Here is a 26,702-nt window from a genome sequence, read left to right as displayed (position 1 = left end):
ACCTTCAGTATTTCACACATAAAGAAATGAAGGCTTAGAGAGGTGGCAAAGCTGCACACAGTCCTTCAGCCGGCAAGTGGCAGAACATCTTACATTGGAGCCTGCATCAGAATCACCAGGAGGGCTTGCAGACATACAGATGTCTTGGGTCTCCACACTGGAGCATCTGATTCTGTTCACACGGGCTGGGACCCAAGAAGCTGTAACCCTTGGCAACCTCCCAGGTACTGCTGCTGCTGCTCTGGAAACTCCTGCTGAATAGCAAAGCTGGGCTCTCACTCCAGAATGTTGTAGAGCTTGGCCCTCTAAACCACAACACTCTTCTTCCTCTGTATGAACACCTCTCGAAAGTGTTGAGGTCACTGATTCATTGGGAGCAAAGTGAGGAAGGGGTAAGGAGAGTTACTTTTTCGTGTACCTCTTTAAAAAGAAAAGATTTATTTATTTTCATGCAGAGTGGTGTTTTTCCTGCATACATGTCTATGTGAGAGTGAGAGATGCTCTGGATCTGGAGTTGCAGACAGTTGTGAGCTGGGTGTGGGTGCTGGGATTTGAACCCGGGTCCTCTGGAAGAGCAGCCAGTGCTCCTAACCACTGAGCCATCTCTTCAGCCACTTTCGTGTACTTCTTGTGAGAAAGGCAACATGAGGCCTGCAGAGGGGGTCTTAGAGAGCTTGTTTTTATCCTTAAGTGTGTAAGGACTTACCTGGAGGGGCTGGAGGGCTAGCTCATCAGTCAGTAGTACCGGCTACTCTTGCAAAGGACCAGGTTCAATTCCCAGCATCCAGACGGCAGCTGTAAACGTTCTGTAACTCTCATTCCAGGGCACCTGCTGCTCCCTTCTGGCCTTCATGGGCATGTGCACGTACGGACTAACAGGTGCACCCAATACACCTATGATAAAAATAAACATTATTTGAGAAAGAATTCTTAAAGAAAGAGCTTCCCTACTCTCCCACATTCCTCTGCCCGCAGACCAAGAATGGAGGATGGCCATCTGCATTTTTAATAAACAGCCTGGATGATCCTTAAGTTGGTGGTTGGAAACTACATACTGAGAAATAGTGGCCCAACAATAAAGTCAAGAGCTTCTAAATGAAAACTGGATGTGTATCAGGTGATAGAAATATCACCATGATGGGGCTGGAAAGATGGCTCAGAGGTTAAGAGCACTGTCTGCTCCTCCAGAGGTCTTGAGTTCAATTCCCAGCAACCACATGGTGGCTCCTGACCACCTGGAATGAGATCTGGTGCCCTCTTCTGGCCTGAAGGTGTACATGCAGATAGAGCACTCACATAAAAATAAATAAATCTTTAAGAAAGAAATATCACCATGCTAAAACACTTGACTTAGGAGGAGGGAAGTTAGTTAGCCCTCACCTCCCTGATCCCACCATCTTCCAACAGAGCTAGTACCTGAGAACCAAGTCTTCAATTTGTGCACTGGGGTGGGAGTGGGCAGGAGGGCGAGAGAGGAAGACCGAAATGGAAAAACAAGGTGGTCATGTGGGAAACAGAACTGACCCGAAGTAAAAGGAAAGGAAGAAAAGGACCTTAACTCCCTGTAGAGGTTAACATTGCACCTACTCGGTGGGCTGTCCTGTCCTCTATCTCATTTGATCTTTGAACAATTCCAGAAGACTAGAGAACCGGTGTCGTAACTGGGTAGAGCTACAAGTCTCGTTTGCCTCAAACCCGTCCTTTAGCCAGCACAAGGGCCTCCCCTGTAAAGTGCTGTCCTCAGCTGGCCTCGCGGCTAAGTGAAAACACGCTCAGACCCTGAGCTGAAGGCTGGAAGGTGTGTGAATACAGCAGATAAACAATACTTTGATTGTAATCATTTGCTCCATTTTCAACTTCTGCCAATCCACAGGCTCTCTCCCTGCCCATCTCCCCCCCCCCCCCCCGCCCTTTCCTTTCTCCCTCTCTCCCCCACCCCCTGAAGAGACCAGGAAACCAGGTTCTTCTTTTTGCTTTGGGCCCTGTAGGAGTTTCCCTGCTTGGAACTTGCTGACACATTACAATTTTAAAAAGTGATCCGACTGCAAAATCAACTCTACAGATAGGCTTCAAATTTACTAAATGGCCTTTTCCCCAGTAATTATGTCGTCTTTCTTTACTTTTCTTCCTCTCTGCTTCCTGAATTCATTTATCCTGATCACCTCTGAATCATTAACAAAAACTTCCACAAAACTGCCATCTGCTTTCTTGTGGGATTTATATCTTAAAACAAAATTTCCTCAATTGAATTGCAATTGAATAAGAGCATTGAAATCCGAGATCCCTCATTAGACAGTTTGTTATTTCAGAGCATTTGCTGTTTACTGCGCCTTATTTAGAATACAGTATAATCCTGGGAAAGCAATTTTGTTTGTTCAAAATAGTATATAATTGAAAATAGTTGCAGTTCTCAATCTGACATAAAATCTCCAGATTTTTTTATTGCAGAAATTTAATTTATTAGCAAGCTTGTACCATCTGAATCTATTAATGTAGTATTTCTTTATGTTCTAAATTAATGAGATTGGTTTACGTCAATAGCTAATCATGATTTTAAATCTAAATCCTAAATCATTTAATTGACGTTTACAATGGTTTCTTTTGTTTTCAGTTCCCCGTGTTTTTTTTTGGCGTGAGATGTTGAAGTTTGAACTCAGGCCCTTATGCCTTTGAGGCCATACCTCAGCCCCTTAATATTTCATTTTATATCATTAATATAATAAATCTATGCATTTTAGAAGTCAATAAGATTCTTAGGTTTATAAAGAAAACCAGTAAGCTAGTGAGGTGGCTCAGTGGGTAAAAATATTTGCTTCCCTGGCATGATGACTGACTTTGAGCCCCGAAACTCACTAGGAGTAAACTGATTTCTGAAAGCTATCCTCTGATTTCCAGATACATACCATATCACGCATACATGTTCTCGTCCCCCACCTCCGTCTCTCTCTCCCTCTGTCTCATTCTCTTCCTCCTCTTCCTCTTTTTCCTCTTCTTCCTCTCCTCCTCCTAGTTCTTCTCTATCAGGATGGAGATACCAAGAACAACAATCTCTTCCTCCATTTTGTGACCATTTTATATACTACATTGATGAAACCCAGCCACTCCGCATGCCTTTCTGATTAGAAGGAAATGGGTCTTTAGTCTGGCTCAGCAATAGCATCCTGAAGGACTAGAAAGGACTAAAATACTGAAAGGCACCAACCCTGTAAACAAAACTGATACACTGATTGCCTCCTCCTTGGGGCCACATGCTCCCTCTCTCTTACACCACACCTTATACAATAACATGCAGGGGAATATTTCACCTTCCAAGGTGACATGAGCCTTGCTTCGTAGCATCTGCCTATTCATGGAGTGAAAACATCCCCATCACAGGAAGGGCTGGAGAGATGTCTCAGAGGTTAAGAGCACTGTCTGCTCTTCCAGAGGTCCTGAGTTCAATTCCCAGAAACCACATGGTAGTTCAAAACCACCTATAATGTTATCTGATGCCGTCTTCTGGCCTGCCAGGTGTACATGCATGTAGAGCACTCATATATAAAATATTTAAAAAACAGAAACAAACAAACAAACAAAGCCATCCCCATCACAGCTCATTTCAGCCACCAATGAACTTTGGAACTGGGAAGGAAAACGAACAATCTGAGCACTGAGTATACACCAAAGCATCACTGTCTTTCTTGTATGATCCCACCCAAGTACGTGATGAAGAGTAGGAATTTTAAATGCTATATCCAAATAAACATGGAGCCGTGTATGGTAGCACTAGCCTTTATGCCAGCACTTGGGGAGGTGGAGGCAGGCAGATCTCTGTGAGTTCAAGCAAGGCCAGCCTGGTCTACAGAGTGAGTTTCAGGATGGCTAGGACTACATAGTAAGATCCGATTTATAAAACTTAACATGAGGCTGGGCGTGGTGGTGCATCTCTTTAATCCCAGCACTCAGGAGGCAGAGGCAGAGGCAGGTGGATCGCTGTGAGTTCAAGCCTAGCCTAGCCTGGTCTACAAAGGGAGTCCAGGACAGCCAAGGTTACAATAGAGAATCTCTGTCTCAAACCCCCCGCCCCCCAAAAAAAAAACTTAACATGAAAAAAGAGAAGTTGCAGAGGAAGCCTGGAAGCCCGTTCTCACCCTGCGATCATCTAAGCAACAGAGCCTGTATGAAACAAAGCGCTCAGACACAAATGGGAGGGGGACCTAAAAAACACAGAGATCTGCCTGCCTTTGCCTCTCCAAGTGCTGGGATTACAGGCATGCGCCTTCACTGACAGTCTTTTTGTTTGTTTGTTGTTTGTTTTGTTTTTTCAAGACAGGTTTCTCTGTGTAACAGCCTTGGCTGTCCTGGACTCACTTGTAGACCAGGCTAGCCTCTATTGACCTGCCTGCCTCTGCCTTCTGAGTGCTGGGATTAAAGGCCTGTGCCACCACACCCAGCCCGCAATGCCATTCTTGAGAGTAATTTTTTGTTTGTTTGTTTTTTGAGACAGGGTTTCTCTGTGTAGCCTTGGCTGTCCTGGACTCGATTTGTAGACCAGGATGGCCTCGAACTCAATGAGATCTGCCTGCCTCTTCCTCCCAAGTGCTGGGATTAAAAGTGTGCACCACCACAGCTGGCCCTTGAGAGTGTTTTTCCCCTTCCTTAATAATCTATTTCTATTCCAAGACAAACTTAAAAGGCATGGCTATTTCTCCATCTGTCTTTCTGGTGGCTGGCAAGACTTTCACCTAAACTCTACTTTTTACTTAAATGCTTAAAATTGTCCTCAGGTCTCCTTCCAAGCCCATTTCTAAAAACAAACAAACAAACAAACAAACAAAAATGGGCTGGAGAGATGGCTCAGAGGTTAAGGGCACTGACTGTTCTTCCAAATGTACTAAGTTCAATTCCCAGCAACCACATGGTGGCTCACAACTATCTATAATGTCATCTGGTGCCCTCTTCTGGCCTGCAGATGTACATGCAGACAGAGCACTGTATACATCATAATAAATAAATAAACCTTATTTTTTTTGTTTTTTCAATACATATTTTCTCTGTGTATCCTTGGCTGTCCTAGACTCACTTTATAGACCAGGCTGGCCTCTAACTCATAGTGATCTGCCTGCTTCTGCCTCCTCTAGTGCTGGGATTACAGGTGTGGGCCACCAAGCTTAGCTTTCTAAAATCTTTATTAACAAGATGAAGAACTCTAAAAGGTAACCTCAGTTTCCCCAGCAATAGGTAGATTTCACTGGTTCAGGCATTTGGACTGTGTCTGGAGTAAAGAGAAACCCCAGCATTCTGTATTTGTCTTCCTTGTTGGGTAGTACTGTGTGTTTTGATCTTAAGTTTTTGTTGTTTGTATTTTGATACCTTTAGAAGAGTCTTTTTTTTAAAAAAAATCCATTTCACGAACTGTTAAACTGATAGTGTGTGGCTATTGGGTCTTCTGTAGGTAAATTTATGACACTATTCTAATGGAAGGTAATGGGGTATCTTACTTGGCCGTTGTGCTAACCATGTCTCTTTCTTCCACAGTTGACAGGCCTGTGAGAGTGTATGCAGACGGAATATTTGACCTCTTCCACTCAGGTCACGCAAGGGCACTTATGCAAGCAAAAACACTGTTTCCCAACAGCTACTTGTTGGTAGGAGGTAAGAAGTGCATTTTCTTTGTCCAGAAACCCCCTTATAATGTGCTTCCTGAAAAGTACCCCTTTCAGATGTCCATCAATAAAACCTGACATCGCTAATGTTTCCAGTTCAGCCCATACCACCTCACTCATTCACTACCTGAAATTTAAAGTGACATTTAAAACCATAGGAGAAATCACATCATGGCATTGTGTAGCACTGCACCAGAGAGAAAGAGAAAGCCAGAGACAGATTAATGACACCACCAAGGGTAGCCACCTCATACTTTCCATTAATGCCTTTCTCCTGCTATTTGTGACATGATCAAATTTATGTTTCCGAAGTATTCTAGAGGATGGAAGAAAAAAAAGACATTACTCTAATTTCAAATCATGGAGAACAAAAGGGGTTTAGGATGGTTGGTGGTGCACAAGGCCAGTATCTATTTATTTGTGTGTGACCTGTAGCACTGAGGGCAGTGCCATGCTAATAAGACAGACCTAATTGGTTATACAGCTGTGTAGAGTGTGATAAAGAAATTGAGATTTAGCCTGGCATGGTGGCACATGCCTGTAATCCCAGCACTCGGAGAGGCAGAGGCAGGTGGATTGCTGTGAGTTCAGGGCCAGTCTGGTCTACAAAGTGAGTCCAGGACAGCCAAGGCTGTTACATAAGAAAGAAAGAAAGAAAGAAAGAAAGAAAGAAAGAAAGAGGGAAAGAAAGAATAAAAAGGGAGATGTATACATCCAGGCCATCTCGGTTCACAGTGAAGGAGCTGACTTACTTCTTAAGAGTATGGAAAGAGAAACATGGTTTGATGTAGACTGACATTTTCCTCCTCTAGAAGGCATACCCACTCTAATTTTGATGAAAATGTAGGAGTTGACTGTGGAGACCTGCATGTCACTTCTGTAGCTCTGGAAGCAGTACATCCATTCATTGGGATTACTTTCATAGCCACCCACTGTGATCCGTCTCCGTGGTATGTCACTGGACTAGGCACTATAAGCCTTGAGATTGCCAAGAGGGAAAAAAAAAAAAGACAGCCAGGACATTCTAGTATCATCTATTGTGTTGTATTACGCAAGTATATAAAAAAAAAAAACCTCTTTTCTGGAAATCTCAGAGGGAAACATGCAGATTTTGCTAAGGATACTAGGCATGTGACTATTGGATGGCATTCTTTGAGGACAAGATGGGAAGGAAAAGCAATGGCTAATTACTAGGCAAGTCATATGAAGGGACCCAAAAGTGAAACAATTTTGTGTTCATTTCTCTGTCCTGGTCCCGTCTCGAGTACGCACTGCCATCAGGACTCTCCTGGGATGACCTCTGCAGTTAGCTGGGTGAGCTGAGCTCATGGATGGTTTGCCATGGGTGGGGTCACAATTAACTATGCGACCCAGGATTTTAAACTCTCACATGGGTCCACACATTCATATTCTCTCTCCCTCCCTCCCTCTCTCCCTCCCTCCCTCTCCCCCTCCCTCCCTCTCCCCCTCCCTCTCTCCCTCCCTCCCTCCCTCCCTTCCTCCCTCTCTCCCTCCCTCCCTCTCTCCCTCCCTCCCTCTTCCTTTCCACTTCTTCTCCTTCTTTCTGTCTGTCTCTCTGTCCCATTTTTTTCTTTTCTTCTTCCCTTTAGTAGCAGTTTGCCCTCTGCCCTCATTTCTTTGCTAAATCTATGAAACCTTGTTGATTTTTCACTTATTTCTTCCTTTTCACTTTTTTTCTCACAAAGGTATGGTGACATTTAAGCTTTTTAATATGCCACACCAGGGGTGAGAATTCTAACACTGAAATTTTAAAACAAAATTGTACTCAGATATGCTGATATGCAACTGTAATCCCAGAACTTGGGAGGGCTAAGGTAGGAGAATCCTGTGTTTGAGGCTAGCCTGGGCTATGTGCAAGTTCCAAGCCAGTTTGAGCTATCCAAGAAACATTGCCTATCCCAAAACAATTAATTAATTTAATTAAACATTGTTTCTCAGTCTCTTAAATGCCTCCACTGAAATGCATCCAAAAACTTTGAAATGTACCAGTATATATTTACAGATTATAAAACAAACCCTTTTAATTTTTTCAAATATTTTATAAATTTCCCCTTTTCTCCTCAAATTTGTTCTTACCTATAATTTTCCTAGTGTGATACTTCATATCTTGCAAATCTTTTAGTTGCCTCTGTCATGGTCCCTAAAAAGAGATATGTGTGTAAATCTGGACACAAACAAGTACCACATTATGCATTTTGGTAAGTTATTATTAAACATAAAATAAATTTGATCAGCAGCGTCTTTTTTAATAAGATGAATAGGGATACTCTTTTGGGGGAGGGTTGAGACAAGGTTTCTCTGTGTAGCCTTGGCTGTACTGGACTCACTTTGTAGACCAGGCTGGCTTCGAACTCACAGCGATCTGCCTGCCTCTGCCTCCCCGAGTGCTTGGATTAAAGTGCCAGGCTTGAATAGGGATACGCTTATGTATGGATGTGCCTGTGGGTGAGCATAACTTATTGCCAGATAGAGGCAAGATGTAGCAGTAATTTGTTTATGTTGCTTTGTTAAGCCCTGGAATATTTGTTCACACAAACATAGAGATAGGAAAGGAAAGAGTTAGTTAAAGTGCTATCACTCAATTCCTTAAATTCTCTCTGAATTATTTGCACTAACTCACAAAAACAATTTATTATTATTGCCGTTAAAGCAATCTTATTTGTTTGTCAAGTGGCAGTCTGATAAGATATTTTGCAAAGAAAGGATTGGAGATGGTCTGACCTGCAAAGAGATTTGTTACTAAGCTTTTAGAATCTTTCCCTTTCTGGGAAATTATAACAAAAGGTTTTTATCAAGACTTATCAAATGGCTCTTAATTATCACCCTTGCTACTTTACTTGAAAGCAACTTATTCAAGCAGATACTCGCTAAAAAAGAGGGGAATGGAAGTATTGGTAATTGTGTTACACCATTGCCAATCTAACAATTTCTGGAAAAAAATTTGGCACTTACTTTTAAAGCATTTTTAAAAAAACAAAGTGTTGAGGCTGAGATTTTAGCCTACTGAATTTGCGGAATATACCTTTTTACTCTAATTGGCAAAAAATGAGTCCTTATTGTCAGATTTACTAAAAACCTGGAGACCAACATAATGGCTTTTAATTCAACTATATTAATATATTCCATAAAGCTTATAAAAATACTGAGAAATGATTATAAAACATATTATATAAAGTAAAGCTATTCAAATCCAACAAATGTTATAAACAAGACAATGAGCCCCCATACTTAATTTGTGGTAATGTGATACAATTCACAGATAAAATTATAGGGTATTTATAAGAAGAGAAATATGGATTAAAATAATTATTTTATTGTTTTTAATTATGTGGGGTGGTGGGGCATTTGTGCATGTGAGTACACTTTTTGTGCCTGTGGAGTCCAAAGGTGTTGCATCTCCCTAGAACTGAAATTACAGGTGGCTGTGAGCCAGGTTATGAGCCACCTGATGAGGGTGCTGGAAACCAAACTCAGGTCTTCTACAAGAGAAGTACTTGCTCTTAACTGCTGAGCCACCCCGCCTCCCCATTTGAGACAGGGTCTCACATGAGAAATATGTTTTTTAAAAGCATGCTATTCTGAGGTAGGCATGGTGGTGCACACCTTTAATCTCAGCACGCAGGAGGCAGAAGCAGGAGGATCTCGGAGTTAGAAGACAGCCTGGTCTACAAAGTGAATTCCAGGACAACCAAGGCTACAAACTACACAGAGAAGCTCTGTTTCATTAAAAAAATAAATAAGAAATAAAATAAAAGGCATATTACTTGTTTTTAAAAATATTTATGCATGTGTATGTGTGTATCAAATGGTAATATTTGGATTTCAGGAATAACTCCATAAAATCAAATATGAAACTTAGAAATAACTCAATTATCTTTATTAGGTGCCATGATTAAAAGTTTCCTATGTATTTAAAGGGAGAAAGGCATATTACTCAAAATCATTTGTAGATAACTTTATTTTTTTTTTACCATGAGGAGGTAGAAAATAAACATTTTAGAAGATAAAATTGGATAAGGCCTATTTGTAAATGAAATATTTTATGATGGGAATTTATAAAATATTTTTTAACTTTCTTTAAAAGAATGCATGTAAAATATAGCGTGATGCATGTAAAAATAATGTAAATGTTTTACCCATGTCTTTATTCCAGTGTATCTTAAAAATTTTATAATTCTGGAAAATATTCCAGATACATTTTTGAGATGCAGCCGTAGCAGCCTATACAGCTTTGGCTTATTAAAGTGATTTTGAAGTGAATAGCTGGAAAAAATGCTTACTCTTAACGACAAGAGAAAAGCCATTTTTAGGATTCAATATGAGTGTTGAGAATAGCTAGAAAAATGCTTACCCTTAACTACATGAAAAAGCTATTTTTCACATTCAATATTTCTTTCCAGTGCTCTTTTTGCTTTGAATTCCTGAACCTTGCCCCGCAATATCCATGTGTTCTCTGGTAATAGATGAGAGAAGCAGAAGCAAAATTGTTAGGCCAAAATTTGCATCATTCTCCATTCTATTCTGTTTGGTTCCTAACACCGGCTTTCACTTGGAACAGAAAAGGGAGGGAAAGACCAGGAGGCACCATAGCAGTGGTTCTCAACCTGTATGTCACGACCCCCTTGGGGAGAGTAAATACCCTCTCACAGGGGTCGCATATCAGCTATCCTGCATATCAGATATTTACATTATGATTCATAACGGTAGCAAAATGTTATGGTTGGGAGTCACCACAGCCCGAGGAACTGCATTAAAGGGTCCCAGCATTAAGAAGGTGAGGACCGCTGCTCTATAGGTTCAGGATGCTCTGAACAGTCTTTAAGGTTTGTTGTCACCCCTCATCCTTTGCACCGCACCACCCTGAGGTTTGGATGGGACTTCTTTCGGAAATTGCGATGAGGGCAGTTTCAGATATAAGGATCTTCTCTGCATATTCATTTTAGGAAATTACACTGGTAGGAGTTGAGGTTCTGGACATTGGTACCTTTAAAGCTCCCTGTTCTCAAGCACCCACTGAGCTGCCTCTGCATGCCCTTGGGGCTATGTATTTGGTCTCAGTATGAGGAGATCTTTGTCTTAGATTATCTTTTCAGAGTGCAGCAAACCAACTTAACAGCAGACAGCTCTACCCTGAGGAGAGTTAGGACATATTTAAGGAAAAGTTATTTTGTCTTGTTGGTGGAATGGCTGACTCTCAGTTTATGTGCGAACAAATAAAAATGCTTGTGGTGAGTTGAAAGGATGTGTTACATTAATTACATCTACTGGTAGATTTATTGTGGGAATTCCTCTGGGTGCTGCTGAGCTAAGGTTTCATTCACAAAACCACTGTTGTTGATCCAAGTAAGTGCACAGGTACTTGGTAGAAGGTCTTTGGAAATAATTTTTTGGTTTTGGTGTGTGTGTGCAGGTGCGCGCAGTGCGCCTGTGTGTGAGTGCGTGCATGCTCCATGGTACATGTGTGACGGTCAGAGGATTACTTGTAGAATTCAGTTCTCTCCTACCATTTAGAGCTCAGGGATTAAACTCTGGTCATCGGGCTTGTCTGCGAGTGCTTTTGCCTGCTAAGCCATTTTACTGGCCTCTAGAAATAGTTCATCAGAGGACCAGAAACTGGAAGTGCTGTGGTTTACTTTTCAGTTTTAGTAACTGACACTTACATATTTACATTTTGATTACAATACTTGCATGTATGATTTTAAAGCATGCAACCAGTGATGATTTGAATTTTTTCCTGTACAATCTTATAATGTTGTCAGCATCTTAATGAACTGAGAATACTATCCACTTACAAAGTATTTTTAAAAACCCATTTCAATCTGGGTGTGGTGGCGCATACCTTTAATCCCAGCACACAAGAGGCAGAGGCAGGTGGATCTCTATGAGTTCTAGGCCAGCCTGGTCCATAAAGTGAGTCTGGGGTAGCCCAGAGCTACACAGAGAAACCCTGTCTCAACTCCCCCAAATCCATTTCAATATTAAGGTGCAGTTCAATAATTAAAAACATTACAACAAAGAGGATTTCTTTTAAGCCTATTTTTTGAAGGATTTAAGTCTCACTAAATACCTACCTCCACCTCAAAGCAAGAGAACAGAATAAAACAATAAATGTAGTCTTAGTACTACTATGATGGTAACTTCTAGTACAGTAGATGTAAATATTACTTCACAAACTTGGGTTTATGCACTATTGTATTTTTATTAATTAAATGAAGTATTCCTCTACAGCTGAGGGTATAGGTCAGTGGCAGAGTACTTGTTTGTCTATTATACAGGAGGCTCCAGATTTCATCCCTCCCTGTACCATGGAAATATAAACAACAATGAAAACAATTCTTTTTTTTTTAAACACCATATTCTTCTAAGATTCCACTTTGTGTGGCAGATGGGGGGAGTCAACCTTAGTCCTTATTTTGCTGTCATTCTGCAGTCCCTAAAAGCAGGAGAGGGCTTTCCTAGTCTTCAGCCCAGCTCGCATTCCACACTGCCCTCTTCATCCAGTGCCGCATGATTACTAGCAGAGAGTGACCTCACTGTACCGTTCTCAGCTAAGGCACTTGAGGTCTGCAGCCAGATGTGAGCACCAATTATTAGAGATGTTCATCCTTCATCTCTCTTAAAGGTTCTGCCACTAGCCCTGCTGCTTGTGGTTTCCATAAATGCTTGGCCTTTTGCCCATGGCTTGATGGAATCTTTTCTTTTGTTATCTTCTCCCTTATACAAGTCCCCCAAGGAGCTCTAGCCAGAAAAGCAACTGTGTATCAGCATCTTAATCATTAGCACTTCTACAAGAAGTTTGTAGCAAGAGCCTTGGACAAACAATTGGAGATAGGGCAAGGGAAACCTAGTACAAAACCCAAAGGAATATTTCCACCAATGGTTCTATATTACTATTATTGTTAATAAGTAGCTAATATTTTAGAGCCTTGCTCTCTGCTTGTGTGGATCATCAAATTGAATTCTCAAAATTTCATCCTATTTTAAAGGCCAGATAATTAGAGTTTGAACAACTTTCCCAGTAGAAGAGGAACAGAGCTGGGATTAGAATCCAAGTCTTTGCCAAATTGTGGTGGCAGTGGCGGTGGCTACAGTAGTGGCAGCAGTGGCGGTGGCACGCACCTTTAATCCCAGCACTCTGGGAGGCAGAGGCAGGTGGATCGCTGTGAGTTTGAGGCCAGCCTGGTCTACACAGCGAGTCCAGGACAGCCAAGGCTACACAGAGAAACCCGGTCTCCAAAAACCAAAAACCAAAACCCAAAAATCATACACAAAAGGAATCTGAGTCTTTCGGGGTCCAAAATTCAAGTCCTATGCTATTTTCTCTGTCCTGCAGGGTGCTCCGCTTTGAGCACAGTGAGCTGCCAGGGTAGGTTAGCTGCCGCAGGAGCTCCCAGAGAGTGCAATGAACTCATCCATGGAATACCACTGCTTGGAGTTCTCCATCTGGTTGTCAGAGTGCATTTGCCAAGATTCAAGAACAACAAGGCTGCTTTGGGCGTAATTAATGTTCAGACAATGTGGGTCAGCATGTTCAGCTGCTTCTTGAGGTCACTTCTGGAGTATGAAAAGAGTCATGTATTGCTGTAAACAGGATGTTTATTTTCTTTGTGGTCTATCAGGGGGGCATTATCTTGTGATCATGTAAAAAGTCATATGAAAATGCTCAGGTGCAGGTTCAAAGGGGACGAGGATATGGGCTCGACCTAGTTTTGTGCTATCTGACGTAGGAAACTGACAGATCTGAAATCCATTTCTACTCAATATGATTTTTCAAAATCCTAAAAGACCATCTAAGCAATCCTAGATCTGTTTTAAAATAGAATAGTGTGGCCCATAAATGGTTCCTGTTTATGGAGTCAGAGGCTGACACAATCAGTGGATCGATACATAGTCATTGTGGCCCTACTGCCTGCCCTCCCACACCCTGTGCTGCCTCTGACCATTCTGGATGATTTAGAGACGTGCTGGTCTCTTTCCTCAAGTTGTTCATATTATGCCTCAGGGGAGTCGCAAATGCTGTAGGCATCAGAATAACTCATAAAGCTTGTCAAAGGCAGAGCTGTATGGACCCCACCAGGGACCCATTGAATCAAAACCTCCAAGAGCAGAGTACATGTATACACACACACACACACACACACACACCATGGATTTTCTTTTTTGTTCTATCAATTTATTTTTACAATGTAAAAAAGTGTTGCCTCTATGTTATCCTGACCAGATATGGAATACGCCATGACACATGCAGCTATGACAATATGCTACAACACACACAGCCATTGTAGACTAGCTTTCATTCCAGGTGCAGTTTAGCTTTCCTTTCTTTTCTCTCTTTCTTTTTTAAAGATTTATTTCTTTATTATGCTTGCAGTGTTCTGCTGCAGGCTAGAAGAGGGCACCAGATCACATCATAGATGGTTGGGAGCCACCATGTGGTTGCTGGGAATTGAACTCAGGACCTTTGGAAGAGCAGCCAGTGCTCTTAACCTCTGAGCCATCTCTTCAGCTGGCTTTCTTATTTACACTAAAAACATTGATAATATACACATTGCTTGTCCCATTTGATTGAAAGGGCTGTAAAATCCCCCACACTGAGAAAGAAGCATGCGGTGACGCAGGTGATACCTCTGCTACCTGCTTCTGCTTTATTTCCTCTGCTGCACACGCAGCCATACAGCTCCCTAGGTTGTACCATGGTTTCGATACTGTAAGTGACTGAAACAAAGTGGGTCTGCTAAGCTGACTCTGACTCCTGTGCAATGTTAAAAACAGAAATGGCAACAGGAGCCAAAGGAGCTTGGTGAGTTAATGCGGAATAAGTAAGTGATCAAACACTTCTTTTGAGACAGGGTCTCACTATATAGCCCTAGCTGGACTAGAACTCACTATGCATCCCAGGCTGGCCTGGGACTCATGTAGATCCTCCTGCCTCAGTCTCCAGAGGTCTAGGCCTAGAGGCGTGCACCACCATGTCTGACTCAGACATTTTTCTATTTAACAAGCTCCTCGGTGGGTCAGTTGGTGTTTTCATAATTGAAACGGCTACACTAGAAAGAACCTCAGGAAGTATTTATAGGAGATATAAATATACAGGAGCAATATAGGTTTGTATATGTGTGTATGTCAGTGTGTGTATGTCAGTGTGTGTGTGTGTCTAGAGAATCATTAATCTTGTGCATATATGTTGTCAAAGTGTGCTTGCAATAAAACCTTATTTTATTTATGTATTTAAAATGCTAATCAACATTCATTGAGCATCTTTATGCATCGGACACCATTAATTCATTCACCAAATCTTTTAAGAACCTACTATGGGCTAGGTACTGCTCATCAGAAAATGAAACAGCCACACCAGCCATAGTGGTGCACACCTATAATACCAACACTTGATAGGTTGAGGCAAGAGGATCTCAAGTTAAAGGTCAACCTGGGCTATGCAGTGAGTGCCCATCTCAAAAACATACAGTTTATACAATCATTTGCAGTACACAATACTCAATAAGTATTGTATCATATTGTAAGAAACAAATATCTTACTGGCTGAATTATTTGCTATATTATGTTTTTTGTGTGTTTGAGATAGGTTTTCATTATGCATTCTGGGCTGGCCTTAATCACATGATCTTGCCTCAGTCTCCCTAGTGCTGGGATTATAGCTATGTGCCACCAAACCCTGACTATACTATATTTTCTATTGTTAATTTAGAGTATACCTACTTATTTAAATAGCTTACTTTAAAATGTTATTCAATCTTACATGGGCAGCATCCCTGTGCATCTTGTGTTTACTGTGCCTCTTGATTGCATCAAGGCAACATCTAGTTATTGACCCATACCATCTAAGTTTGTATAAATGCATGTGTCAGTGTTTACACAGTCACAAGATCAGCTAGCAATGAATTTCTCAAAACTTGTTATTAGGTGACACATGACTATCATTGACACAATAATTGTGATATTTATTAGGTACAATTTGATGTTTTGATCTATATATACATGATAGAAATCAAGATAATTATATAGTAATTATATACATATGATAACATATCCATCACCTTACTGATTTCATTTCTTTGCAAGAGTGTTTAGAGTCTATTTTAGCAATTTTAAAGTAGACCAAGCTTTATCATTGAGTGGTCACTATGCAATACACTACATCACTAAGCATATTCCTCCAGTCTGAAACTTTATATCCTTTTATCAAGAGCACCAAAGCCAAAGGAGTATTTGCGAAAGTGGCCTTCTTCCTCTTTTGAAGGTAGAGCCAGAAATTTTGATGATGACTTGGATATTAGATGTGTGAAGGGATGTTTTTTGGAGATGCTGAATATGGCAGTGGGCTACACTTATCTATGGGCAAATTTGGTCCAGGATATAGAACATGATTTAGTTCCAGAAAAAAAAAAAGAGGACAGTTTGTCTGTAAATCCCATCTTCTACCTTTGAGATCAGAGAATTTACTAGGTGTATGCAATGTTTCAAAGGGGGGAAAAATCTCATTGCAAGAAGGAGTGAGGGCAGCTCTGACCAGTTTCAGCAAGTTGCTCAGCAGGACCTGGGTAAATAAACACTGTACTTATTGTGAACTTTCTTCCTGGCACATAGGGAACATTAGGAAATCTGCCTTAGCCAACCAAAACATAGGCAAGTAAGTACAATTTTTGCTTAGTTCATTTTAAAGCATTTTTAAGTGAATCTTCAAAAAATGAAAACCTCATTTCTTTCTAAGATTGGGGTAAGGGAAATTCCCATTCCCATTTAAGGGCTTTAGAATCTGAGATCTGGAAAGGACTGGAAGTTGTAGGAAGGTTGAACTCTGTTGGATCAGATCTTGTAATTTATCTATCTATCTATCTATCTATTTATTTTATTTTATTTTTGAGACAAGGTTTCTCTGTGTAACAGTCCTGGCTATCCTGGACTCACTTTTGTACACCAGGCTGGCCTCAAACTCACAGTGATCCTCCTGCCTCTGCCTCCCGAGTGCTGGGATTAAAGGCGTGCGCCACCATGCCTGGCCAGATCTCATATTTTCTAACTCTCACCTCTTCATCGTATAGCCTAATATATAGTCATTGTATCGCTACCCAGGGAATAACTATCTCCCCTCTCTCCGTATATGTGTGTGTGTGTGTGTGTGTGTGTGTGTGTGTGTGTGTGTGTATGTGGAATTGTTATTTATTAGTCTAGCCATATGCAATGCAGGCCTCTTTGTTATTCTCTTTTTCTTTTGTCTCCTCATCTGGTTTCATATGGTCATTTCATTTCTGAATAATAACATTCACCAAAGGGTGAGCTAGAAGGATGAAAAAAAAAAAAGGAAAGTAACATTAGTATATAGAATAAATTTGATAAAAGAGAATGCGGCTATAATTAACAGTGAAAGGAAACTGAGTTCCTGGTGGATTTAGGTTTGCTTTCCTCATTCTTTATTCCTGTAAACAACCAAGTTCAGTGATGCCAGGTACCTAGTGAGACTGCCCTCCTTTCATCTTGCTGAAGAAGCCAGGTCTACCAAAGGATGGGTGGCAACAATGTTTAATACCTTTGCCTGTTTCAGTTTGCAGTGATGACCTCACTCACAAATTCAAAGGTTTCACTGTGATGAATGAGGCAGAGCGATATGAAGCCCTCAGACACTGTCGCTACGTGGATGAAGTCATCAGAGATGCACCATGGACTCTCACGCCAGAGTTTCTGGAAAAACACAAGGTACCTCTCTTTCTCCCACATTCTCGCTGTAACAGGACTGGGGACTCTGGCTCTGAAGCTGAGAGACAGCAGAAAACTGATATTCTTCCACTTTCTAAAAGGGGAAGCTTTAGGGGCTGACACGTGGCATCATTTGGTGTAACACCTTTCTTTTGCCCAAAGTTAAGGACCTCTGCCTTCTTGCCTTGAGGGCAGGTATTCGAACTGGGCTAGGCAGGACTGAATGCCATCTCTCTCATCTTCTAAGTAGGGAGAACCAAGCAATGGCAAGATTCTTAACCACACTGGACTCAGTTGTTTCATCTATGAAATTGGATGATACTGCTATCCATTGTAGGACCATTTTTATGGAGCTAATGAAAGGATCCAAGTAAAACGTGGAAAACAAGTTGGACCATGGCAAGAGCTCCAAGGATGTTGTTGTTTCTACTGCCACCAGTATCATTGTTAGTACTTGCAGACTCACAAGCATCCTTAGGCATGGAACAAATGAACCCACATCTTATCTAGAAGGTCAGGGGTGAGGCTTTAAGGGAAGAACTTTATATCTATGATTTTGTGACTCTGAGATTCTTACTGACATAAGAGTTTTATTAGTTGAAAACATGAGCCATTCTTTTGATCTGCATCAAATTATGTTCTTTGTATCTCCCTACCAGCCCCACTCTAGGAGCTATTCTTTCCTTTTATAAGCAGGACAAAAAAATAAGATTAAGCTGTTCTAAGAATTTTCTTTTCTATTTTTAAATTCGCAGTGCAGAAGAGAATAGAGAACACTGATAAATGTGCATGGGTAATAGCAGAGGAGACAATTTCCTGGTGAGAATGAAAAGAAAAGAGGAAAAACTACAATATGATTTACTACCAGTAATCATACTTTTTTTTACTTAGCATATATTGTATATTCCATATATGACAGGCATTTTAGGGGATACTAATAATGACAATGATAAATGCCACTTATTACTTACCATATGCCCAGCTCTATGCCAAGGACTTAGCTATTATAGAAAATGAGTTCAGTGTCATGGCTACCCTGAGTTATTATTACTTTGCATTGAACAGGGAGAACTAAGTTTAAGTACAGAAGATAGAATTAATAACAACAATCATAAAATATTTATTGAGTATTTCTAATGTACTAGTTTCTATTTTTAAGCACTGTTACATATCACCTCATCCAGTAATTCTTCTCTGAATTTGCACCACAAAGGACAATGTCTGGAAACATTGTGGTTGTTGTAGGTAGGGGGCGCCACTGACATCTAGTGGGCGGAGGGATGAGATGCTGCTCAGTGTCTTCCAATGCACAGGGCACCTACACACACACACACACACACACACACACACACACACACACACACACACACACACAAAGTTATCCAGTCCGAAATTGAGGTTGAGGAATCCAGCTTATGAGTTTTATAACTTGTAAGTAGGAATGATACCCTGGCAAATTAAACCACTCATCTAGGCCACTTCTTGAGGTAGAATGAAGGCTCAATGTAAAAGGCTTTAAACGCCATGCAAGGAGTGTTTGCCTGGTGTACTAGCAAACAGGGGCGAAGATGAGCAAGCACGAAGATCAGAGGAAAATTGTTCAACAAGGCAGAGAAGTTACTCGTCTCATTATTGTGACAAAACGCCTTACCAAAACAACTTGAGGGAAGACAGGAGGGCTCATTTTGTATGTTCCTGGGGATACAGTTCATCATGATAATAAATATGTAGAAGCAGAAACAAGAGGCAGCTGATCACATGGCATCCAGAGTCAGGGAGCCCAGAGCAATGAAAGCTTGTGTTCAGCTCACTTCCTCCTTTTTATTGGTCCAGGAGCCAAGCCCATGGCGTGGTGCTAGCCACATTCAGGGTGGGCCGGCCTCCCCACTCACTTAAACTAAGCTAAAGCCTCACCGCCACCCCCTCATCCCCCCTCCTACCAGACATGTCCCAGGGATGTGTTGCTATGGTGAGTCTAACTCGTATCAGCTTGAAAATAAAGATAAATTACGCCAGGAGGAAGCTCACCTGACAGCGGGATGGTTTGGAGAGGAAGTTCAGACGCATTGGTGTCATAACCGAGAGAGCAGGGCCTTCTTCTGTGAGGCTGATCTTGAGGGGCCCTTGCAAGTAGTCATAGGTGCTCTGATGACGATGGTTAATGGCTGCTATGCCCAGCAGACAGCATTCTACAACTGCTCTATGTTAAAAGGCACTGGAGTGGAGAGCGGAGGAGTCAGCAGTCCCTTTCAAATCTATAAACCTGCCCCTCCCTGCCAGTGGTAATGTCCTTTTTCTCCTTCTTCACTAGATCGACTTTGTGGCTCATGATGACATTCCGTATTCCTCTGCTGGTTCTGATGATGTTTATAAGCATATAAAGGAAGCAGGTGAGGCATTTTCCTGTCCACCACAGCACACAGCCAAGCATAAGATGATAGCTGCTCTAGGCCTGCAACATGTATATCTGGAGTGTTGGAATAGCTACTGTCCCAGGAGCCATGTCTGTATCATCCTCTTTGCAAGAGCTCCCTTAGAGCTCAGGAGAACTGGGTAAGAACTGGGAGCCTGACACTTTTCAGTCACACCCTTGCTTGTAAGGAGTTCAAAGAAAAGAAATCTCACATTTCCAACTTGGAAAGGTGCAGCAGAGAGGCTGAGAAACACTGTGCAGAGGAGAATGAAAAAAAAACAAACCCAGCTTGGTGTGTGAGTTATGTCATGATGGGTTACAGCATGGGGGATGAAAACTTTCCTTTTTAAAGCATTTTTTGTATTAAATATTTTTTTATTTTTTACATATATATTTATATTATTACACATATATACAATAAACTACGTATAGAAAGAAGAACCATGACACAATCAATAATTATATAAATGTTACATTCATAGTATTTTGGCATAGTATTTGTATTTGGCAGCCTTGAAGAAAACATCTTTCCTATCTTGGTGAGTCTAAAATTCTGAATGTAAATCAGTGTCTATCATATCTCATCTTTATCAACTTAAAACACTTATCCAGAAGAACTTTCTTAAGGTCTAAGCTGTAAGCCAACTCTTCCTTCCCTAAAAACAGCAGCAGAGAGGTAGACCATGGGTTAGGGTCCAGCCAAGAAACACAAGGTTAACTGTATTGTTGCTCCAGAATTCCTTAGCTGCCTTGGACATATATCTGGTAGTAGATTCCTTACTGGGTGAGTGGCCTCTAGTACTTTTTTTTCAACAGACTTACTTTGTAGTCCTGACTGGCCTAGAAATCACTCAACATTTGGCTGGAACTCACAGAGATGGCCTGTCCTTGCTGGATTAAAGGCATGGCATATGCTACCATGCCTGTTTTTTGTTTTGATTTGTTTTTAATGTAGTACTATGGATTGAACATAGAGCATCCCATATGCTAGGCAAGCATTCTACCATAGGCTGAGGGCTTTTGCTCGACTCTTTCAAATTGTTATAGCTGGATACTAACAGGAGCTGCAGGCCTCTGAAGTGCTGTGGCTCTGCTGTTATATACTTAGTGGTTAGCTTTGGTTGTTAGCTATAAGCCAGAAGCTCGGGTGTGTTTGTCACTGGGACATCAGTGGATCGTCTCCATGTTGCCTGGACTTCTCAGAGCATGAAGACTGGAAGCCACTACCTAGAGAGCAAGGAAATTTAACAGATGCCATAAGGATTCCTGTGGCTTAGGCTTGACAGCCACACACTATCATTTATATGACCTTTTAAGTATAAGCAAGTCACTGAGGTCAACCCAAATTCAAGGGCAGGGGAGTTGTCTCTTTTAAGAAATTTATCTATAAAAAAGAAATTTATCTTTATTTATTATTTTTCTTTATTATTATTTTGTATATGTGTGTCTGTACCTCTTTCTAAAATATTTTTTTATTTATTCCTTGAGGGCTTCATACATGTATACAACATAACTTGGTCATGGCCAACCCAGATTCTTTCTACAGCCTTTCAAAGCCTCCTAATACTCTTACCTTCTACCTTCATGCATGTACATATATTCCACTGCATCCAATTATTGCTGCCCATGGGGCCATGCAATGGAACATGGGCAACTTACTCACGTGACCCTTCTTCACCCCAATTCACTTCCTGAAACAGAGTCTGGTGGCATTTCATTTTCTCTGGGAGCTCAGGCCTAAGACTAAGGATATGTGCCTCCTTTGGCACAGAGATCCTTCCTTATGGTCCATGACTCTGCTCGACTGATTCCTTATTAGGAGGAAGAGTCACTGTAAAGATCTACTTGGCGTGTGCATAGAGAAGGCCACAGAGTCTTTCCCTGTGGAAGACTCTCAGGAATGACCTGAGTGCCCACGTGCAGCTTTTATACTCTACGGTTTATTTAGAAAGTGAAAAAAAAATCACTTTAAATGAAGCCAGATAAATCATGAATATAAATTAAGTGGCACAACATCCTGCTCTGTCAGAACTGAGTGTCAAAATCCTTGAGGAAAGCTGGCTGGAAAGATGGAACTGAGAGGAGACAGACTGTAAGGTCCACGGTACTCATTACCATTCTGATAGTGTCTACTACTGTTGAAAGTTGCTTTATTAACATGTGCTTTGCTGCTTCTTAAAATAGCTCCATAACCAAACGCTGCAATTCTGAAAAGCATGATAAAAAAGGTTCTCTGATCATGCTCATTACTGAATATTTTTAGCAGAGCAATAATTAGGATTTGGAGGAAGCTGGGTGCCTCATTATGTCAGCAGAGGGCTTGGCTTCTTTCAGAGACCTACCTCTCAAGCAGCCAAAGCAAATCCCACTAATCCCAAATCTGCTTCCAGTTACTCAGCCACAGAGATCTAAGTCTCTGGCTTCAGACAGGGCAAGCTCATGTCCCTCGTGTCAAAGTGACTTGCTAAAATCAGTTAGTAAGTAAAGAACCTTCACATTTCATCAATCCCGAAGAAAGATGGGATGGGTTTTTCACCAGAAAAATTTCAACTGTTCCAATTAAGGTAAGCATGCTGTCCCAGACCAGCCGATTTGGGTTCACACAGAAGCCCACCACCTACCACAGCCCTGCTCCCAAGCTTGGTCTAGTTGGAGTTATCTTTGCATCCATGTGTGTTTGCATTTTCTGCCTTCCACTTGGTGTTTTGTGTTTGGTTTCACCCTTCTAGAAGATGATCAAAGAAGTTTCAGACCTAGTGGCCAGAGCCCCAACTCTGCTTTCTGAGTCATAGACCACAGTCAGATGCTCTGTCTCTAAGATCAGCAGTGCCACCCTGTTGCTGACACTATGAATGTGCGTGTGATATGTTTTTAAAGGTCCCAAAGGGACACTTTAGGGTAGCGAGACAGAAAAACTCAGAGAGATTTGGATTTGCAAGGGTGTTGAGCATCAATACTCATCTTGTTGTTCATTCAGCAAATATTCTGATAGCGCCTGGTGCTGAGACTGTAGAAGAAAACAAGAAGGGTGTGGCCTTGTCTCTCATACAGATCATAGGCAAGAAAGACAGGTGCTAATGGAACGCTTCCACCAAAGACCTTGCAATATTGGAAGGAAAAGAGCGGTGGGGCTGACAAATAGAAAGAACTGCTTTGGGAGTCAAGACTTAATTTCCTTGACATTAAACCGGGAACCCAGCAGGTGACCAAAAGTTAAACAGACATAGACTGTTACAGACCCAGAGGAGGAGAGCTGACAGTTTCAGGACACCAAAGAAGCCCAGTGTTGCTAGGCCTAGGCCCAGCTTCATAGACTGTAAGCAAGAGAACCCCAGCCCTAGTACAGTACAGGAGCTTTGGCCAAGAGTAAGGAGAAGCTAGGAGATGAGACTAAGACGAGAAGGACGTGCAGGGAGCGGACTGTACAGGCTGTGGCAGAAACAAAAGGCGTTACTCTCAACACAGTGGAAAGTCAACGAAGGGGAATGAGCAGGCATGTGACTTGCATTTAGAAGGGTGACTTCTAGAAGATCTTGCCGTGTGTGTTAAAGGGGACAAAAATGCCATCTCTGGAGCTGGAGAGATGGCTTAGTGGTTAAAGAGTGCACACTGTTCTTCCAAAGGTGCAGTTCCTAACATCCATGCCAGTCAGCTCATAAGTGCTTGTAAGTGCAGCTCCAGGATTGGATACCTTCTTTTGGCCTTCCTGGGTACCTAAATTCATGGGTGTGTGTGCATACGCGTACATACATTACGACATCACTAAGGACTGATTTTTGAGGCTCCTGAGCAAAGGGATTTAGGTTTTGCTAAAGATAGAGAAAAGTGGTTGAATTAGGGAAGCATTTGAGGAGCAGGTTTGTTATGTACATTGATTGGATATAGACAGTACGGGATAGAAAAGTGGCCCAAATGTGCCCAGATCACTTTGTCTAGCTAACTTTTTAGTTGAAGGAAATTAAGTTCAAGTAGCCTTCAGAGGCTTGAGTGACTTGCTGCAAACTGAGAATACAGTACCCTTGTCCTTAGGCTTTACTGTGCTGTGGATACAGGATGCCTCTACGTGGTTCGTACTGTGTTGGCATCTGTGATTCCTTTATAGCCTGTGCTGCTGGTAAATGCCAACATGTCTTTGAAGGCCTTAAGAACATCTAATAGAACCATTGGAACTTGGTACCCTTGCACTTGTTTATTTTTACTCTTTTCCACATATTCCAGATGAAAGTGGTGAAAGCACTGCATAGAGTAGACTGTTCTTAGAGGCGACAGAACCATCTAGCACACTACACACATATCCTTAGCTAGAGATAGCCGAGACAACATTCTTCATCATCTCTTCCTATGGGACAATGGACGGCAGATGTCCGGAGAGACAAAGTTGCTGTGATCTGACTCATCCTGACTTTTTTTTTTTTTAAGATTTATTTTATTATTTATACAGTATTCTGTCCACATGTGTGTCTGCCCACCACAAGAGGGCACCAGCTCTCATTACAGGTGGTTGTAAGCCACTATGTGGTTGCTGGGAATTGAACTCAGGACCTTTGAAAGAGCAGACGGTGCTCTTAAGCCCTGAGGCATCTCTCCAGCCCCCTCATTCTGACTCTTTCAACTTAGTTGTTATCATTCATTCGCTTATGCATCCACTTTGCATTTACTGATCATCTTCCATGTGTACTGACCTGGGTACAGATGGTACAAAGACAACTAAGGCACACCTGCATTCAAAGTGTCAATTTCTATTTTAAAAACCAAAATTTATAAAAAAAAAACATAAAAAATACACAAACACATGTCTAATTCCGTGCAGTGACTGGTATCAGACATTTGGTTTTAACTGAAGATACCTTGCTGTCCAAAATGCTGAAGGTTCTCTTGTTGACACCAGGAGAGACTTCACAGAGGTACAATCTTGAAGGTGGAACATTGAGGGTGAGGAAGAACTCTGTGGATGATGGGGGGCAGGAGATGGGTACCCACAATAGAAAGGAAGAGCTGAGCATGAGCAAATGTCAGGAGCCCGGTGAGTAGATGGTGTCTCCTGGGCCAAACTTGGCAGGATGGCCATGCACTGTTATGTTAAAGGGCGTGTATAGCACTGAGGCTGGAAGAGTCAGCTGGGGCCAGAAAAAGAAAGCCTCCCTCGCCCCAGAAGCTCCAGTTTTGTTCAGGAAAAAAAATCATTAAAGGAAATAGGCTGACTCAGGTAATCTTACCATTATCATTTTATTCTTCCTTGAACAGGCATGTTTGTTCCAACACAAAGAACAGAAGGCATCTCAACATCAGACATCATCACCAGAATTGTCCGTGATTATGATGTATATGCCCGGCGCAATCTCCAGAGAGGGTACACAGCCAAGGAACTAAATGTCAGCTTTATAAATGTAAGTGTGCCTTCCCGTGCACCCCGAGGGCCGCCATATTACACCATCATGGCGGTGGTTTACTGTGCATTGTGCAGTTCTCTTTTTTTTTTTTTTTTTTTTTTTTTTTTTGGTTTTTCGAGACAGGGTCTCTCTGTGTAGCCTTGGCCGTCCTGGACTCACTTTGTAGACCAGGCTGGCCTCGAACTCACAGCGATCCGCCTACCTCTGCCTCCCGAGTGCTGGGATTAAAGGCGTGCGCCACCACGCCCGGCCTTGTGCAGTTCTCTTAATGATCCTTATTGTTGTCTCATTTGATCCACATTAAAAACCTAGTGGTGTGCTTTAGGTTTTTGTGTTTTTGCTTTGGTTTGGTTTGGTTTGGTTTTCGAGACAAGATTTCTCTGTGTAGCCTTGGCTGTCCTGGATTCGCTTTGTAGACCAGGCTGGCCTGGAACTCACAGCAATCCACCTGCCTCTGCCTCCTGAGTGCTGGGATTAAAGGCGTGTGCCACCACGCCGGGCAGTGCTTTAGTTTTGGAGAGAGGGCTTCCTTGTATTGCCTAGGCTGGCCTCAGAAGCATGACCCTCCTGCTTTAGCTTCCCAAGTGCTGGGTTTACAGGCATGCCCCAGCACACCTGGGCCAGGAATGATCTATATTTACAAATGAGGAGACAGGCTCCAAAGAGGTAACATGAGTCAACCAAGGAGCATAGGCAGCCTCACAGTTTATAATGGAGCTTCCTCACTTCCCTCCCCTGACCCCAAACCCCCTCTTTAGTTTTCAGAGGTGGCAAAGGGTTTCTGGAACATCTGCCCCTTGGGAAAGGCAAGTGTCGTCTTCTCAAAACAAAGGAAGGCGGGCGGAAGCAATGAGATGCTAAACCCAGAGAAAATGCTTTCTTGTTTTAACGTTTTACAATTTTCATTTTATTAAGGCCTTACAGATGCTCATTAGAAACCTTAACAGCCGTTTTTTTATTGTCCAGAGAAATTACAGCTGCTTAAATAAAGCCTGAAGCCTTTGGCTTCCTTTTGTATTTCTACCTTATTGTTCCCACAGAGCTGCTGTTAGTTTAATAATAGAGCACTGTTAAAACAATCTTTAAAACAAGCAAAACAAGCTGTTACAAGGCAAAGAGAGTAGCCGGATGGTTGGGGGTGATGTTAGTGAGTCTGGACAACTGGGGTTACCAGGCTTCCAAGGAGCCGATGATTTTGATCCAAACAAACACTCTCCATGCATACAGAATTCCAGCCCCCAAACAGATACTGTATTTTCAAAGGGTGATTTGTCTACAAAAGTAGGCATTTATAATTATGCGCAGCTTTAATTATCCAGCATCTTACACAACTGATCATTGGTACCTTCAAAATAGGAGGGGCTCATTAATTGTAAGACAGTGATTACTCATTGTCCTGATAAAGCAGGGAGTGGTGGGATTCAGGCCCCTCTAACTTCATACAAGCTAGGCAACAAAATGGAAAATGCTGGGTTCGAGTGGCACCCGAACATGTGGCTGAAAAGAATTCAGCCAACGTGA

The 26,702-nt window shown here is 41.9% G+C and overlaps 1 protein-coding gene across 3 annotated transcripts in view; it reads left to right on the top strand.

The window, feature by feature from the left end:
• PCYT1B (phosphate cytidylyltransferase 1B, choline) overlaps positions 1-26,702 on the top strand; it is a 92,961-nt gene that overhangs the window by 48,488 nt on the left and 17,771 nt on the right. For all 3 annotated transcript variants that reach the window (XM_084790443.1, XM_084790441.1, XM_084790442.1), the window contains exons 3-6: positions 5,518-5,634; positions 17,227-17,378; positions 19,690-19,768; positions 25,036-25,178. In XM_084790443.1, coding sequence (XP_084646569.1) covers positions 5,518-5,634; positions 17,227-17,378; positions 19,690-19,768; positions 25,036-25,178 — 491 coding nt within the window. The remainder of the gene's footprint in view (positions 1-5,517; positions 5,635-17,226; positions 17,379-19,689; positions 19,769-25,035; positions 25,179-26,702) is intronic.

The sequence above is a fragment of the Acomys minous genome (genome assembly GCF_964271855.1).
Source record: "Acomys minous genome assembly, chromosome: 7".
NCBI lineage: Eukaryota > Metazoa > Chordata > Mammalia > Rodentia > Muridae > Acomys > Acomys minous.
Note: the sequence above shows the minus strand (reverse complement) of the source record. Positions and strands in the feature narration are given on the sequence as shown.